General features: G+C 37.6%; 1 protein-coding gene across 4 annotated transcripts in view; it reads left to right on the top strand.

Annotated features, from left to right (window-relative positions):
• Positions 1–18,361, top strand: part of ccser1 (coiled-coil serine-rich protein 1) — a 172,296-nt gene that overhangs the window by 28,135 nt on the left and 125,800 nt on the right. For all 4 annotated transcript variants that reach the window (XM_047382176.1, XM_047382177.1, XM_047382180.1 and 1 more), the window contains exon 6: positions 2,045–2,150. In XM_047382176.1, coding sequence (XP_047238132.1) covers positions 2,045–2,150 — 106 coding nt within the window. The remainder of the gene's footprint in view (positions 1–2,044; positions 2,151–18,361) is intronic.

The following is an 18,361-nucleotide window of genomic DNA, read 5'->3' as shown; positions in this document are numbered from 1 at the left end:
GCTTTAGTTTAATATTGTTGATTGAAAAAGTTTGGGTGGCTACCGCACATTTTCATGGCAGTTCAAAAATCTTTGTGGATTTCCGCACACTTTTCTGCAAAGATTATTTTAGTACATGGCGGGTTTTGCGTAAAACATTGTGCTGTAAGGTTTTTGTGCGTAAGTACGCTTCGTACATGAGGCCCCTGGTGACTTTTGAGCCTGTATGAGATCAGTTTAAGATGAACTGAGCTTTGTGATATGTACATTTTCTTCCTGAAAATAGCCATCAGAAGATGTGTACACTGTGATCATAAAAGGATCGACATGGTTCATAACCAGACTCAGGCTGTGGTGTTCATGTGATGCTCAATTAGTGCTCAGGGTCCCAGAGTGGGCAAAGAAAATATCCTCCACACCATTAAACCACCACCACCAGCCTGAACCTTTGATACACAACCTTTTCTTGTTGTTTTTTCCAAATTATTGTTGCAGTCCACAGCGGGACTCATTGGATACAACAATGCAACATTTTCCAGTCTGCTGTTACCAGTTTTGGTGTTTGTGCAAATTTGTTTCCTGTTTGTAGCTGACAGGATTGGCACCCCTGGTGTAGTCTTCTGCTGCTGCTTCAAGGTTTGACATATTGTATGTTTAGAGATAGTATTGCACATTTATTGAATGAAATGACCTACTGTTTGATCTAGTGTTGCTTTTCTATCATCTCGCAACCAACTTGCCCATTCTGCTCTGACCAGAACGGCCTTTTCCGCCACACAACTCCTGCTCACTGGGCATTTTCCTCTTTTCCTGACCATTGGCCTTAAAACCAAAGACATGGTTGTGCAAGAAAACCTTTCCCATTTCTGGAGTACTTAGACCAGCCCATCTAGTAACATTCAGTTGCCCAAATCCTCTTTCTTCCCCATTCTGATGCTCAGGTTAAAGTTCAGTAAGTTGTGTTCACCACCCCTGGATGCTTAAATGAGTTTCTGCCATATGATTGCCTGACTCACTAATTGTGTTTGTAAACAATTGAACAGGTGTGAATTATAAAGTGGCCTGCGAGTGTATGTCAAAATTTGACAAACATTGCTCATTCAGCACGATTTTTACGAATGCCTGCTGATCAGCTGGATTATTGTGCCTCTTGTGATGTCATTGACACAAATACACACAAGGCAGCGTTCCACTGGATAGTATCTTTGAATGTTTACAAAATGATGTAAAATTTAGTCTAAAATTTGAACTTCAGCTCCGTTAAACCATATTCCGATGCTTCCATGTGTGTTTTCAGAGACTAGTTGTGTTTGGGCTGAGCCCTTGTGCACTCACACCAAACACACATACATACACAAATAATGAAGGCGTCTCTACAGGCACCAGCTGATGCAGAGCTAAAGGAGGCACCATCATTAATACATACTAGCGCACAAGCGTAGATGCTTAGTCATTAGACCTAATGGTTTGCAGACTGTAGCATGAAATTAAAGGTTTGATGAATTGTTCTCATAAAGTCAAGGGACTAAGATTTTCTGCTTGCTATAAAAGAATAGGGTTCTTCTACATAATCAAAGTGAGTCATTTAAAGACACACACACAGCCACAGCTTTCAGGTGGTGGTATACAGCACCTGAAACACGTGCACAGGCTCATATAAACACACACAGTCGCAAACGAATACACACCTGTCCCACAGGCCCACACACACCTACACACTCTTATTGGTGCTTCATATTTTTACCTCTCTCATGTGGCCTGTTGAGGGCCTTTATTAAAAAGAAAGCTGTTTTACTGCAATTTATGGCCAACTGAGTTCAGCAGCAATGGACAGACAGATGGACCTCTGCAAAGACTGGACAAAATGCAAACTCTTGTGCTTTTACTCTAATTTACTCTTTTTTTTTTTTCTCCCCATCTTTTTTGTCAACAACAGACTTGCATTTGATTAGAAAGCTGTGGATATTCCTTGCTGAAATATTTTTCTATCAGTTTTTTCTTTACCTCAGTGATAAATATAAGTTAAGCTGAGAAATGTAATAATTCTGTATGTTTCTGCTGATAGTGTCCAGAGAAGACTCGAGCCAGTCCCTAACATCCTGCCTCAACCTGCTCCCTTCCCCAGTGGAGCCACCCGGAGATCGCTTCGTAGGGAAGGAAAACATTCCGAGGTAAATTTGTTTGTGATGAATAAATACATCGGCCCGCTTTGCACGTTTTTTACAATGTGGCAAAAAATACAGAAGTACCATGTGCTAAACTTGGAGATAAATTGAGCAGAGTTGTCTTGCATTTTGAGAAGGCAAGCACAGCAGTTGCAAAAAAAAAAAAAAATGTCTTTGATGTGTTTTTAATAAACAACAACATCAACAGAACAGAAAATAAATGAGGAGGCCTTTGATATTAAAAGTAATCCTTTAAATGTTTTTTTTATTATTTTATTCACTAAACTTCCGAGTGTTGCGGATTACTAAAGTATGTTTACCTCTTAAATGTTTTTCACATATTGGCCCATTACAATCACAAACTTCAATGCATTTCATTGGGATTTTATCCAATGGACCATGAAACCATGCATGATTGTGAAATAGAAAAAAGGAAAAACTAGTATGCTATTATCCCATTGAATAGTTTGTAGAATCACCTTTAGCTGTAATTCCAGGAGTTTTTTGGGCTCTACTAGCTTTTATAGACACTGAAAATTTTCTTCATTCTTCCTTTTAAAATAGATCAAGATTCGTCAGAATAATTGTGAACATCAGTTTTTACAGCTTGCCAAAAATCCTTAATTAGATTTATTTCTAGGCTTTTATAACACATGAATAGGCTTTGGTCTAAACAGTTTCTATTGAACCTTTTGGTGTATATGTAGGACCACAGTCCTGCTGGATGGTTAACATCCACCCCAGGCTGCAGTCTTCTGTAACATCTAAAAGGTTTTCTTCCTGGTTGTCCTGTATTTAGCTGCAACCATCAGCTCTGACATGCTTCCCTGTCCTCCCGAGGAAAAGCATCCCCTCCTCTACCACTATGTCTCATGGTGGCCTTGTTCTGTTTTGGCTCTTAATGTCCCACTATAAACAGCATTTTGTAGACCAAAAGGTAACATTATGGTCTTATCTGACTGGAGCACCTTCTCTTCACATGTTGGCTGTGTTTCCTACATGGCTTTAGGCGAATTAGGGAATTCATTTGGCTAGGTGGACAGCCAGGTCTTGGCTATGAGGGATCTTCAAAGCTTGGCATATTAATCTAACCTAACCCTGCTTTAAGCTTCTCCACAACTTCATTTCTGTCCGGTTTGATTGTTGCTTGGTCTTAATGATGCTGGTTGTTCTGTAATGTTTGTCCTTCATAGAACAGCTGAGATTAAATTACACACAGACCCACTATATTTACTAATTAGTTGAAGTCTGAAGACAGCTGGTTGTACTAGATTTTATTTAGGAGAAAAAACAGGAAACAAATTGGGATTCATACATATGCACCCTGTTTTATTTGTAAAAGTTCACTTCACAGTTATAAACTACTTTGTTTGTGGTGTTAACATGACAAAATGTGAAAACCATCAGTTTGACACAGCTAGACCAATGTGACTTTGCCTTAGAAGTGTATTGTAGCTTGATAACCTTAAGGTAAAAGTTCTAGACTTATATGGCAAGCTGAAACATTTAAGTTGTTTAAATTAAACTTTGTCAGCTTAAGTTGTTACATCAACTACACATTAATCATTGAGAGGCTTACTAAGTTAACTTATCCAAGGTATTTAAAATTGATGATGCAGGTCTTGCATTTAAATGAAACTTGCAGAAACCCTGTTTACAAACTCTTGGCAGATGTATTTGTAGCAACATCTTGAAAAACTGGTTTTAGTGACTTAGGATAATTAGTTATTTTTTCTCACTCCTAATGACTGTCTTTGGGAAATTACTGTCTCAATGGAGGAATAAGAAGTTACAAAGCAAATCTTATTTTCCATCACTATTTCCCGTTCTTCACCGTCTTTCTCCTGCCATTTTCCTATGATTTACTGGTACCATTTGTATATTTGGAAGCACTCCTGACATTTGTTCGAGTGCATTTTTTATGAGCATCTATTTAGCAATGCAGCAACGCCACCGGATTGTTGTGCACAATTTGTCTTCAAACTGAAATATACTCAGAGATGGGACAAAATGCACGAGGATTAATCAGTTTGGCATCAAGTGGTGCCTGTACTAACAAAAACGTGAATGATCAGAAACAAAATTAGGTTGTTGTTTGACAGTTTGTGTATGACAAGTAATTGCAGAGTAAACCTCCAGGGGTAGAATGGGCCTGATCAAACCATCTGTTACTGGATAGTATTATATTCATGGCATAATAGAACAATGGCCGCAGTCTGGTCTGGTGTTGGCTGACAAAGCTCTGCATCCAGCTCGAGCATACTGTATGTAGGGCTCGAGGATCTTTTTTTAATACATGTACCGCCTAGTGGGCAGTTTTCCTCTGTAAAATCCAGCTTTATTTCAGTAGAGCTGGAGAACAATTTAATTTATTACATTTTAATTTATATCAGAGACTGAAAAGGAAGGGTATTGCGCATTCCACGAGCTCTTCCATGAACTCCAACTTGTCCTTGCTGTTTTGCATAAATGTGTAACGTGTTTAATGCTTTTTCACCTCCTTTGAGATGAAACAGAAAGGTGAAGGCTGGATAAATAAACGAATTCCCCCAGAATAAATATGCAGGCTGTCTCCGTTCTCCTCCGTTTCCTCCTACTCAAAGAGAAAACAAGGCTAGAGTCTTAAAAGGCACATTTAGATGTTGTGTTTGTACATATGAGTGCCACTGTCAGAGGCTGTTTCTTTTGTATGTTATTTGATTTGACCACTTACCTTCTCTCAGTGCTTAGAGTCTGGATGCATCTTGTTCATAACACACAGCTGCTTTCCTCCAAGCGTACACACATACGGACGGAGCTGCTCTGTGGATGAGGCTTATTTGGTTTTATGGAGCCAGTGGGTAATAAAGGGTTGTATCACCAGTGGTGTCTGGTGGTCTATCTGACAAGCCTGCACTGATTATTACTTTACCTTTCATTGTTCCTCTCTCTGCTCGCTAGTTGAATTTATTTTATTCCTGCTGGTGGCACCTACTGAGTGCATATACAGTGTCTGTTGAAACATGCTTACTAAACTGTCTTTGTTTTTTCATAGAGACAGTGTAGGTCAACTTGTGGAAGTTGACTAAAGTGCATTTTAAAAATTAATACTGAACTGTGAGACCTTGAACGCACCAGGGCCTCTTCTTTTGATTTTTTTTTGTTTGTGTTTGTTGAAAATTTTAGTGAAGAGAGTTTTTCCTGTGTCTAGACAGTGTCAGTGAATCACGTAGGCAACGTTTTCAACCCACCTAAGGTATTTGTCAAGCACTTCATTTGTTGCTTTATTTATACTGATGCCTCACTTGTCTTCAAAAGCATTTACAGAGATACATTTGTGCCCGCACATACTTTATTTCTGCTTTCATAAGAGGTTGAGGCTAAAACGTCCGTGAACTAAAACCAGTGTTTTTCCACTTGACTTGGTTTACTTTGATGGATACTAGGGATAGCTCATATGGACATAACAGTTGATTACAATATGGCATGGAATCATTTGGTAATAATTTTTTAAGTTTTGGCTATAAATTTATGACTAAATACAATGTAGAACCACATAAACACAGAAAACATGTATTATGTATATCTACTGTTTACCAAACCTAAGTTAACAAATGTTTTTGTGGACTAATACCTGCTAATTAAAACTAAAACCATGCTGTACCAGAAAAAGCAACAGGAAACATATTTAGCTTGTGAAAGACAACAATCAGGATTTCTTGCTTGGTTTGAAGAAAATCGAGAAGCAATTTACTGAAACGCTTCAAATAGCAGCATGATGGTAACAAAGATGTTTCCTTTCCCATCAGCAGTGAGGGTTCTGTTTCCACCACCAATTACATTTTTGCCATGTTCATATCAGACACATTTACAAATATTTTGTTGAACTTCTAACTCAAGTCTCAAAAATCTAATGACTAAACTGATTATTTTTCTTTAAAACATCTTAATTTAACACAAGAACATGTAAGGTAAAGATATTTATCAACTTGTGGAAATAGGTCAGTATCTGTTGATGTGGAATTTCTGACTGAATCAATAAGTGCTTTTATTTTGAAAAAAACATTAGCATCCTTGTTATGACTCCTTCCTATGTTCATATTTTTTTTTTGGTTTATTATTTGTTTTACGTTTTTTAGGATTATTAAGGAAAAATGTATTTAATTTAAGACACGTGATGAATTAGAAAATAAAGCATGAGGAGCATGTATTGAGTAAATGTGAGAAAACATCAAATTTCTCTATAAATGGAAGAGAAAGTGCCTGTCTTTCACGTTTGTAGAGTGTGACTTCAAGTCAAGGCTCTAAAGCAAGTCTAAGTCAGAAGTGTTTGTTTTTGGGAATGTTCTGCTTGTCAGTCACCATCTCGTATTCATGCGGCATTTAAACTTTGAACATTTTTCATAATACATGAAAAATAGGATTGTCTAAGGTAACCATCCCCACTATGTGCGGGCAAACAACCACAATCCCCAATAAATCATTTTCACAACAAAATTAATGTCTCACTGCAGGTGTAGGAGCATATTTAAATAAACTAATGAAAATGTTGCAAATTGATTTCAAAATCATAACAAAAAAGAACGTTAATAAATTGTAACAAGCATCGTTTTATGGACATGAGATTTAGGAAATTTGCTGCGGAGGTGACGAAGAGTTGTTAAAGTTTTCGGACCGATTCCACAAGCCTTAATTACTTCTCTGACAGCTGTTGTTAAATGCTGCAGCGCATGAGAAAATGGGTGGAAATTGGCGTTTCTTCCTGGCTAAGGCGCAGCTGCTGGCAGGTGTTAATTTCCTACCATTTTAGTTCAGCATCTTAACTGATTTCCTCTGACAAAAATTGTTCACTCAAATTTTGTTGGGAATTGTGCAAATCTGTGTGTCAAGAAGCTAAGATTGAAAAAGGCGAAACGTGTTTGCCCAGGGCTTCCTCTATCTCTTTCCCTGTCTTCCCTTTCCTCCAAGTGTCTTTTGCTCTTTGTCTCAGGTTCCACATTCCCTCGAGGGGACATTGATTTGCTGCAGGCAGAGCAAGCTCCCTTCAGCCCAGAAACACACACACACATTCACACATAAAGTGGTTTTTCTATCTCTTCAGAGGACGACACACAGATTTAATACAATTTTCCTGAGACTTTTCCTAAAACTCTTCATTACATAATCCAACCCGAAAATAAAACTTCCTTTTAAAACCAATGATTAGTAACACAGTGACTTCGGGGGTGTTGTGCCCTGACAAGAAGTTGATTTGCACATTGTGTTGGAGTAAACAGATCCATGTCCCCAGAACACATTGTGAGTCCACGTACACACCTGTCAATCAGTCAGCCTGTCCAGAGAGAGTATCGGCTGCAGGAAACCGACAGACAGACTGCACCGAACATCTGCTGTAAGCTCACAAAAGAAAATGCACAGTCTTGCATGCATGCATCTGTTTAATGGTTGACGGTTGGATAATTTTGTTGTCAGGCATTTCATTTTCCGCCTTTGAGATTCAAGTATTCGTTCTGTAAAACAATGACATTCAATTTCAAATCTAAATTTGTTTTGCATTTTTGGTCGGATAAATATGTTTAGACCATAAAAAGCCAAAGAAGATTTTAGGTGAACTGGGGAAAAAACAGATCTGGTAACATGTAGGTGCATCTCAATAAATTAGAACATCCACAAGTTAATTTGTTCCGGTAACTCATAAAGTGAGAGTCGTTTATATTCATTTCACACGGAGTGATATTTTTAAAGAATTTATTTGTATTGATTTGAATGATTATGGCTAATAGCTAATGAAAACAAAAAATTCAGTTTCCCAGGACATATCTAGGACCCAGAAAATGGACCGAACTGTTGCTTAGTGGTCCAATGTACCGTTTTCTGATTAAAGTACATTTTGCAATTAATTTGCATGGAAAGATCCAAAGTCCAAATGAGGAGTTGAAAGACTGGTTGAGGTTCAGTGAGGAGTTTCCTGTCAGTGATAATTTGGGGAGCTGTGTCATCTACTGGTGGTTCAATTGTCAGAGCAGCTGTCTACAGGGAAATCTTAATCTTCATTCCTCCCTCTGCCAGCAAGGTTAATGGAGATGTTGATTTCACTTTCTAGCTAAACCCGGGACCTGCCCACACTGCTGACAGTACAAATACCTGGTTTAGTGACCATGGTATCAATATGTTTGATGGGACCACAGGTTGATCACCTCCATGCCACACTGCACTGATCCAGTAATTCATGTAAAAGGGGCCTCTACAAAGTATTGAATACATACGCTGTACAGTACATGGACATACTATTCAGCAGGCCAGGATTTCTGAATTAAAACCCTTTTTATTAGTCTTGTGTTTGTTATGTATGATAAACAGATATTTTAATCTTTAAAACATTTTAATGATCAAAATACATCTTTCTTTGTATTAAAAGTTTCACAATTTTAAATCAATGGCATTGAATTGAGTTACTGAGAGAAATCAGTGATATTTTAATTTGAGGTTCACCTATATAGTGTTCCTATAATTACTTGGATGCAGAAAAAAGAAACGTAGAAAGACAGCTGAATGTCCCCACAGCACATAGTGTGGATCAATCAATAAGGAAACAGTACACTATAATAATTTCTATTCAAAAGGGAAGTGATTGATTGTGCCTCCACTTGTATCTATTTGTATTTATTTGAAACCTAACAATACATTAGCTGAGAGGCAGGAAGAAGAGACTGACTGGAACAAAGAATAACTCAGATATGTGACAGATTTGGTTTTCTTGGCTTCAAGTTTATCTTGTCCAAATATTCAGATAGTGAAAACAATCAAACTAATGAAATCGAATTGAGCCACCTCTTGAAAGAATGCAGATGGCATCAGTTACATGACAAATTAATCATTTAGTGGCATTTGCTTTTGCTAAATAAAGCTTTCTTCTGTCTTTTGTGCATGTTTGGAGCTGAAATGGCACCAGCTCCTCGTGACAACAATAAGTGTTTCCCAGCGCCTGACTGAGGGGGCATCAGATCAGTTAATATTTCGGTGATGTATCTTTAATGCCTGTGTGTTGTGTTAAGACACCGACTCTTCCCTATAAAAATGACGCAGAGGAAATTAAATTTTGACATTCGGGATATAGCTTGCCAGTTGCTATGGTAGCAGCAGTCTGCCTGTTGAGCGCTCTCTGTCTATTCTTCTGCCCCTTCTTTTCTGATTTCACCACCATTGATTACCATGCAGAGGACAGATTGTCTGAGGTGAGGACATGCAAACACCCAAAGATGTCCCGGTCTGCCAGCATGCAGTGGGACATCAGTAAGGTGTCAGTTCCCGCATCAGCACTTTCTGCTTTGGACCTGTGTGCAGATGCAACATATGACAGCCTGTTAGAAAAATGTCAACATTCATGGACAATTGTACTGTTTCAAGTGCATTTTTATTTAAATGAGGGTGGAGAAGCCACTAAAACCGAATTAACAGGTACATTAGATGTAGCACACGCTTTAGTCGCCAGCAGCTGGAAGACTACGACCCAAAAAAGATATGATGCATCACAAAATGAAGAGAAAGCATTCTCTAACTAACACTTTTCATTCTCTTAGTTTTGGTCTTAAATGGGCCATTGTAAGCATAGGCCAGTATGAGATTCTTATAGTAGGATAACCTTGCGGAAAAAAATCCCATAGTTTCATGATATCAGAGTATTTAAACATAAACTAAAAGAAAACGTATAACCTGATCAAATTGCTTTTATTTGAAATGACAATTATTACTATGGCTGCCTAAATAATGTAATATACAAGAGTTATAATTATGTTATCTATAACATTTCTTATACTTAAGTAGCAATGTGGAATCAGCGATCACTGAATTTAATAAAAGTTAACGTGCTCATCGAGCAGAATAGTATGGCTTTTCTGCCATTCGGCTCTTGGTAAACTAACATTGTGCCAAGCTGATATTAGCTGAATAACATATTGTGCTCTCTGCTCAAGTTGGCACTCTGCAGTCAAATACTGCCCTAATGACTTGCCAATTGCAGTTTTAAAACTGTGTTATTTTATTAGGAGTGATGCGCCTTTTGTTTCCACACCGCGACTGAATATAGTTGGTAAGTCTTGTAGTATTTGTTCAGAACTGTCTGGCAATGTGTAACAACAGGTGGAGGAGTAAAAAACAGGAGAAAACTCGTGTCACTTTCTCTGATGTCTGATTAAAAAAGTCAGTTTCAAAGCAAGTTTGATAGTTTTAAAGCTTTAAAACTTCAAAACTTTGGTATCCCTTGATATTCAGTGCCATCAAAAGGTTTTTACCCCTTTTCAGATTTCTTCTGGTTCTGCTTTTCTTTATGACGCTTACATTACAACAAATGTTATTATCAGACAAAGGCATTCTGAGAAATGCCTGCATTAATTTGTTCACTTATCTGGGGAAAAAAGTCAAACTTTGTGACATTAGACACATATACTGAGGGAAGTAGGGTGAGTAGTGGGCTTTATCAATAGGTTGTAGCAATACTTTTATCATTTTTAATGTATATATATTTGAACTTTTGTTATGTGATGTACAATTTGATGATGGTGGCTGTTTATATGCCCTGTATGTTTTTTTTGTACTGTTCTTTGCGTCAAATATGTTTTGTCATGTCAGGTGCTGCAGATGGAAATTATCTCTGAGAGTTGGAAAATGTTCATAAACAAAAAGCTATCTACATCAACCAGGCCCATGTGAAAAATAATTGTTCCCTAAACTAAATAACTGTTTGTGCCACCCTTTGTCTCAACAACTACTATCAAGTGTTAGACATAACTGGTGATGTGTATTTTTCATCCCTGTGATGAATTTTTGAGGGTTTTCAGTCATGAATGACATCTTTTTTTTAAGACTTTTTCCGGCACTAGAGGCCTTTAGTTTTGATAGTAGGTAGACAGGAAGGAGGGGCAAAGAGAGGTGGAGACATTTGGCAAAGTTCACCGGGTCCGGGACTCGAACCCGGGACGGCCGCCACAAGGATCATAGCCTCTACATGTGGTCGCGTGCTTTACCCCTACACCACCAGCGCTGTGCCAAGAATGACATCTTTAAGGGCAAACCACAGCATCTCAATTTGATTTAAGTCCAGACTTTGACCAGGTATCTCTAAAGGTTTTCCCGCTTTATAACCAAGATGTGCTCGATTTGGGAAGATGTTCTTCCTCAGGCTTTTCTGCTATTGAGGAGAATTCCTAATTCCCGCAATTATGGGAAAAGCAGCCCAGGCCATCACACTATCAGAACCAGGTTTTCTCTTAAGTCCACATAATATTTTCCCAAAGTCATCAAGATGTTTCTTGTCTAATATAGCTCTGACCTATGTATTCATTTTCTCCATTTGTGGATAAAGGCTCTCAGTGAGGTTCACTGGAATCCTGATGCAATGAAAATTGCTTTGTTTCCAGAGTTATGGATGTCAGTGACTCTTGTTTCCTTTGCTGTTTTTTTGTTTTGTTTTTAGAGCAGGCCATGCTGTGTGGCTTTTACAAGATCTTTTAGCTTACTTTATGTTGTCAGACAGGGTCTGTTTCCAATGTTTCCGATGGTTTTCCATGGCGGATGACATGAGATCATCAGTAAATAGTATTTTCTTTTCAAAATGTGATAAAATGCAAATGTTTTGTACAGATTAGATTTAACTGTTTTAGTGGAGTATACTGTTTGATGATGGGTAAGTTTTATTGTTAGAACAGCATTTTTTTCTGGTGAAGCTTCGACTATAAGCATTAACTGATATCAATCACAATGGACTGAATTTGTTGTCTCTTTTATTGTCATCACAATAAATACCACATAATCTATATCGCCAGTCTTGACCTTGATATCTATAACTGGCCCATCCCGAGTCCATTGTAATGTACTCTTAGTTGGCCTGGTAGTCTCCTGCTAAAATCTGTAATAACAGATTATAGAACTGTCTCATGTATACTTGCAAACTAACGAACACATCATCAATGGCTTAATGTTAACGATATAAAATAAAATATATCAGCTGTGATTTTGTACAATCCCATCAGATTTAACAGGTGGGAACAATGGGTTCAGTACAACTTATCCACATGCTTCCCTCTGTTCTAAGTCACATACTTAACATGTACTTAACCTACACACGTGCAAGCTGACACCGAACAACACTAAAGAAAAATCCCGCGGAGCCTTGGAGCAGAACAGGGGACAGATAAAAAGCACTGCGGCATGATTTGCAGACTCAAAGACACACTGCAGTTTAAAGTAGATGTCTGGGGGAACAAAGAAAGGATTTCCCTCCCTCTGCGTTCACTTCGCTAGCTTAGGATGTAAAATTTCTTCATCCAGCAAGCAGTGACAGGGCTCTGGCTTTCACTGCGTATTAATCAGTGCTCTGTGGACTTTATACATTATAATTTAATCAATATGTGTTGGTTACTTTTATTTGATCTTGACATGTTTCACCTTGGGAAACTTGTTTTAATATTCTTACAGCCCATGCCCAGAAATCCCTGGTTGCCGCTAAGAATTTGGTTCTCAAGATGAGTTAGAGTAACAGTGTGGAGTTTACAGCCTAAATATGTTAAAAACTTTCATCTGCTGCCGTGCATATTTCTTTTTAACAGTTGTTTCTGTCCTATTAACTCCCCTATTATGAGCATATTAACTGTGCTACAGATTGTTCTAAACATTTTGGTCCTTTTTCTAATCTGCCACACAGAAATACAGTATTGTCGCAACAAATAAGACCTTTCTTTTGTTTCCTTTGTAGCTTTTTTTTCCCCCCAAGTGTTCTTTGTACTCATTCTCTATTGGTAACATTTTTAAGATATCTAGCCTTTTTGTTCCTCTTTAAAATGTTTTCCGACTTTGTTTCTTGCTTTCTGAAACAAATCCCTTTTACTATCCCAGCAACAATATGCTAAAGGAAAATTCCCATTTGAATTAGTTGCTAATCTGCTTCATTTATCGACTTCAGTGGTGCCAAAAATGGTCTGAAGGATGCAAGCTGTTCACTATTATGGTCCGGGTTATTTGTCAAAGGCTTAGCTATCTGAAAAAAGGTGTAATTATGAGAAAATCCATGTTGTTGACAATATGGGAAAAGTCTGAATAATGACTGAAATAATTTAAACTGCTGCCCCTGATTTGGAAAAAAAAATTTTTGGTTTCATTTGCATAGTTGTCAATTATTCAATTTACTAAGACATTAGACATAAAAAAAGAAACCTCATGTAAAAAAAAACCCAAAAACATGAATTTGATAAAAAAAGAAAATTGTTTGTTTTTTTAAAACAAAAAGTGATTCAGTTTGAATTGAATGCCTTTACTGACTCTCTAGGAAAAATACAACTGAATATAGTTTCTGTGCAGACAGTTTAAAGACTCACAGTGAGTATTTCCCAGTTGTGTGCCACTGTGTCTCCTTAAACACAACAACCATAAACTCAACTCTGACACAGTAGGACTTAAATAAGTCCACCAGAGTTAAGAACTCAAAGAACAACCTATAAGTGTTTATATGTTTGCCTTAAATGTCATATTTGTAGTATTTTGTATTTAGATTAAACAAGACGTGGTCTGCTATTAATAGCGACTAATGTTTTCATGACTGTTGGCATTTAGCTTCGAACACAGAGGTTTTATGTTTATGGCTTCTGCTATCAAACGTAATTCTCACCCTTTTATTAAGCTTTGAAAATGAGATGTGGAGAGCAAAATTAAAGAAAGATGGTGCAGTCATCATACTTTTCTGACTTGGCATCTTACATTTGTATCTATTTATTGCTATTATTATTACTTGTACCAGCGTGCGTGTAAGGATTATGATTCTTGATTAATTAATATTCATCACAAACTGTAATTAAAAATCATAATTCAGGAAAATAATGTCTTAACCAAAAATCATTATTTACGAATAGAAATCAGAGATGTCCTCTGGTGTTGTGATTATGGGCTCAAAGCTCTCAATAATTACAATTAGTTATTTATCATTAATAATTGATAATTATTAACCAAAACCACTAAATGCCACTGTTTATTCAACCGCTTCGCCAAAGGTGGGGGAACTTCGACCTTGTTTTGACAGATAAATCACTCTTGCACGAAGTAAAAACAAACTTAAATATAAATATGAAGATTTATTGAAGCCATATAGCCCTGATATACCACCATTCTGGTCCAAAAACCTCCACCTAACAAGCACTATTCTGCAAAAAGGGAATAAAAATGACTACCTAACAAAAATAATAAAAGAAAATATATACTCATTGAGTGTCTATGAAGATCAAACCAGCAGTTTTATGGACAGAATGTGCAGTTTTGGGTTAACTTGGAAAGTGGAGCCTTCCTGGTGTGCGGATTGTTCAATAGCGGAGATCAGCTGGTAAAACGGTGGGCTGCGCCCTTAGCCACTAGCAGCTGATTGCCCCAAATCTCGAACAAAGAGTCATAAAACTCTGAGATGGGAACTCAATGGAAAAACTCCAGTAATAATAATCTGGGACAAAGGAGTGGTTAGGCCACGAGGCCCAGACCGCAGTTGCTTTGAATGGAAAAACTTTAAAAGACCAACTTCTAACTCCTGGCTGATTTGGGATCAGCCGGACAAAAACATGAACATGCACCTTGCACAGCAAATCAAACAGCTCAGCATAAAACACTTCAATCAGTATTTCATGCAACAGGTTAATACCTTGGATTAACTACTGGTGATTCTAAATCACCTTAACTATGCCTCACCCTACCCAGACTTCTAAATACACCTATCCCATTTAATATAAAAAGAACAAAACTCATCTCCTTGGAAATAAAATCTCCGTGGGTTTTCACCTGTGCCGGGTGTCGGCGGGGTATTTGATCGGTTTATGAATCTTCTGACCTTCTTGTATCAGACAGATTTCCAGCTTTCAAGCTCTTCCGGGAATGGCCGTGTGGAGAAAATGTTCACCTGCGAGCTTTTGTCTCTCCAGATAGGACGACTCAACGGCATGTGAGACAAGCTGGAAATGGCAACGAAGGTTTATTTTCCACTGGTTTTATAATCCTGGGTGACGTCAGAGCTGCAACATCTGTTGAGCTGCGCGTGTTGACCTGCGCAGCCCAGCAGGTCTATCCCCCAAAATGGATGACCCCAACATGCGCTTTACAGAAAATATATTGAATCTTCCTTATGTTTTTTTTTTTTGCTTTATATAACATTTGATGCAGAAATGTTTGTCTATCATTTTAGTTATAGTTTTACAAATGAGGCTGAGCGGCTTAAAGAACAAGTTTTAAATTAGGGAAAAGGTTGTCTTAATTCAAAATTAACCAGCTGAGAAGTATTCTATGGACGTGCATCACAGTCTTAGTAACTAACATTAATAGAAGCTTGCTTACTTTTGGCATATATTGAGAATTATTTCATATTTCTCCCCACTGTTTTTTCCACTCTAAACCTTACAACAATCAATCTAAAAAAATAAAATGTGAGTGCAAATAACTTAATCCTCTATTTTGTCACACAGTGGTTGTGATGTCCTAACGGAGATGTTGCTATGTCGCCACGCACCATCACATTCCAAGAGTCAGAGAATGAATGTATACATACAGATTAGTGAAGCTGCCATTTTGAGTCGAGAACAAGAAATTATGTTACTTAGTAGGTTTAGAGTTGGGTTTTAGAAGCTCTACAGCGACAGAAAGGATGATGCTCAGCTCACAAGCACTGGGTGCTGCCCCTCGGCAGGCTTCCACAAAGCCTGCCAGTCAGAAGAAAATGCGCTTTTATGGGTTTAAAGAGCCCGGAGCTAATATTACAGGCGGCAGCTGAGCTGAGGGGCCACATAACAAGCAGCATGAGATAAATAAGGATTTGTTTTGAACTGTGAATCATGCAATATCGTGCAATAAAAATACGTGGCTTCAAATATGTATTTTATGTCCTCCTTAATATCCTGCTCTTAAAAGGCTTATTTGTTGGACCATTTGATTTTTTTGTTTTATTTAAAGGAAGGATATTATGCCTCCTTTTTTTCCACAGACTGACAAAATATCCAAATGTCTGAATACAATATCTTTGATCAAAAGACTAATGAATTACAGTACCAGCACACTTTTCTGGTCTTTTCTGCAAAGCTCTGTTTCTGGTTTTTAGAAGGTTAAAATTAAAACTTTTAGCTTGTATTGTTGAAGTCTTATCTACAGTTTTGCCCAAACGTATTGGTAGTGCTGGCAGATTTGGATTTAATCTTAAAGCAATATGTTTCTGCTTGCCGCATGGTGATGCTGTTGGTAGCACTGTTTCCTTGGAGCAAAAAGGTCATGGGTTCAAATCCCAACCTAGGTTCTTTCAGTATGGAGTTTGCATGCCTGTGTAAGAGGGGGTTGACTTCGGGTAACCCAGCTTCATTCCACAGTCCAAAATTTATGCATGTTAGACATAAACCAATATTGATACCTAGACTGAAGTAAACAAGGTCGCAATGGGGGTAGAAACAAACCAATTTTGAAGAAATGGGAAGACGAACAATAAAAATAGGTTTCGGTAATAATAACATCATGTTTTCCAAGATAATATGGGATCTCACCACAGTGCAATATGCAGTTTTTCTCTTTAAATTGCCCTAATGTCTGAGAGTGTGTGGGTGTGGTTGTTTGTGTGTCTGTGTGTCTTTTTGTTGCCCTGTGATAGACTGGCGACCTGTCCAGGGCATGCCCAGCTTCTCGCCCAGTGACTGCTCCAGTCCCCCGGTGACCCAGAAGGATTAGCAGGTGTAAATGATGGATGGATGTTTCTTCTGACTGGAAGTAATATTAATGTTTTGGAGTGGCCCAGCCAGAGTCCTGACTTGAATCTGATAGAGAATCTGTGAAGGGACCTAAAGATTAGAGTGATGGCATGACGGTCTTCCGATCTTAGTGCTCCTCGCCAAAGATAATTCATCTAAATACTATAATAATATATATTATATATATATATATAATATAGTGAAATATAGTGAAAGCATGCAAAAAGCTGGTCAGTCATTATAAAAATGGTTTGATGTTAACCATTAATGATTGAAAAGATTCTAATTAACTTTTGGCTTGCTATTGTTTTCATAAAATGTATACAAAAACAAATAATTATTTTATTATACTTCTTTTACATAATCTTTTCATGTTTTGAGAGAACCCTGTCTCGTTTGATATCAGAAACAAATTTCATTTTAGATCTAAATAGGCCGTGAATAATTTTAGGCTTAACCGTATGTTTACAAGTTTTGTTATGGTAATGGTGGTTTCCAGTGTTACAGACATGCGGAAAAGTCTCGGTTTAAATCATATGTCAACAAACTAATGTCTTCTTGTTTTATTTACTTACACATTTATTATTTACTGAGGAAATAAAACCGTCTTAGAAGTGAGTGTGCCCCCTCTGGTTTCTCTGACAGCTGATATTCTTTGAGCCATGGACTTTGGCAATAGAAAACAATATTTTTCATCCATCAGGTACGGCGCTTGACAGATCAGGCTTGCAAGCTGATGCCATGCCAAGATCAATTTATTTCTGTTTCAACATACATTATTAATCCGATTGAGATCCAGGCTGTTTACTGGTCATTACTGTGAGTTGACACCTGGTTCTCAAGGAAACACTGTGATTCGCTTTTGCCCTTTGGTGACATTTGGTATTATCTTGGAAAATGTGATGTCATTATAACCAAGCCTATTTTTATTGTTCGTCTTCCCATTCCTTCAACTTGGGTTTCCCCATTGTGGCATTGTTTTCTTCAGTCCAGGCATTATTAGGGCTTTCTGTCTGACATTTCCATATGTTTATCCTTTTTCCCAGTATGTTAATAATGTGATATCACTATGATTGACTTTTGTTTTTCCTCCTTTTCTGTTTGTTTACATTTCTTTTTATTTAGCCTATTTTCAACATCTAATTTCAATTTCCAAAGCCAGAATGCTGAGCTGTCATATAAAATCCTATAAAATAAGTTTATTTGATATTATTGATTTTTTTTCTTCAAAATAAAACAGCTGGCTGAACATACTTCAAGAATGGTGATTCCCTGTTTTATGACATTCCATTTATACAGCTTTTTATTAGAATTAGAGTTTGTGCAGCTCACCGTGAACAAGTTCTTACGATTACAAGGTCTCAAAAACAAGAAGAATCAAGCACAGACATTTCATAATTACCCAACTTGAATGGAGAGTCTGTAACAAAGAGACAGGCATACAAGCTACATCTCATTGAAGTCCTACCTTTGCTGTAACTCGGTGGG

Source organism: Girardinichthys multiradiatus, chromosome 12 (genome assembly GCF_021462225.1).
Source record: "Girardinichthys multiradiatus isolate DD_20200921_A chromosome 12, DD_fGirMul_XY1, whole genome shotgun sequence".
NCBI lineage: Eukaryota > Metazoa > Chordata > Actinopteri > Cyprinodontiformes > Goodeidae > Girardinichthys > Girardinichthys multiradiatus.
Note: the sequence above shows the minus strand (reverse complement) of the source record. Positions and strands in the feature narration are given on the sequence as shown.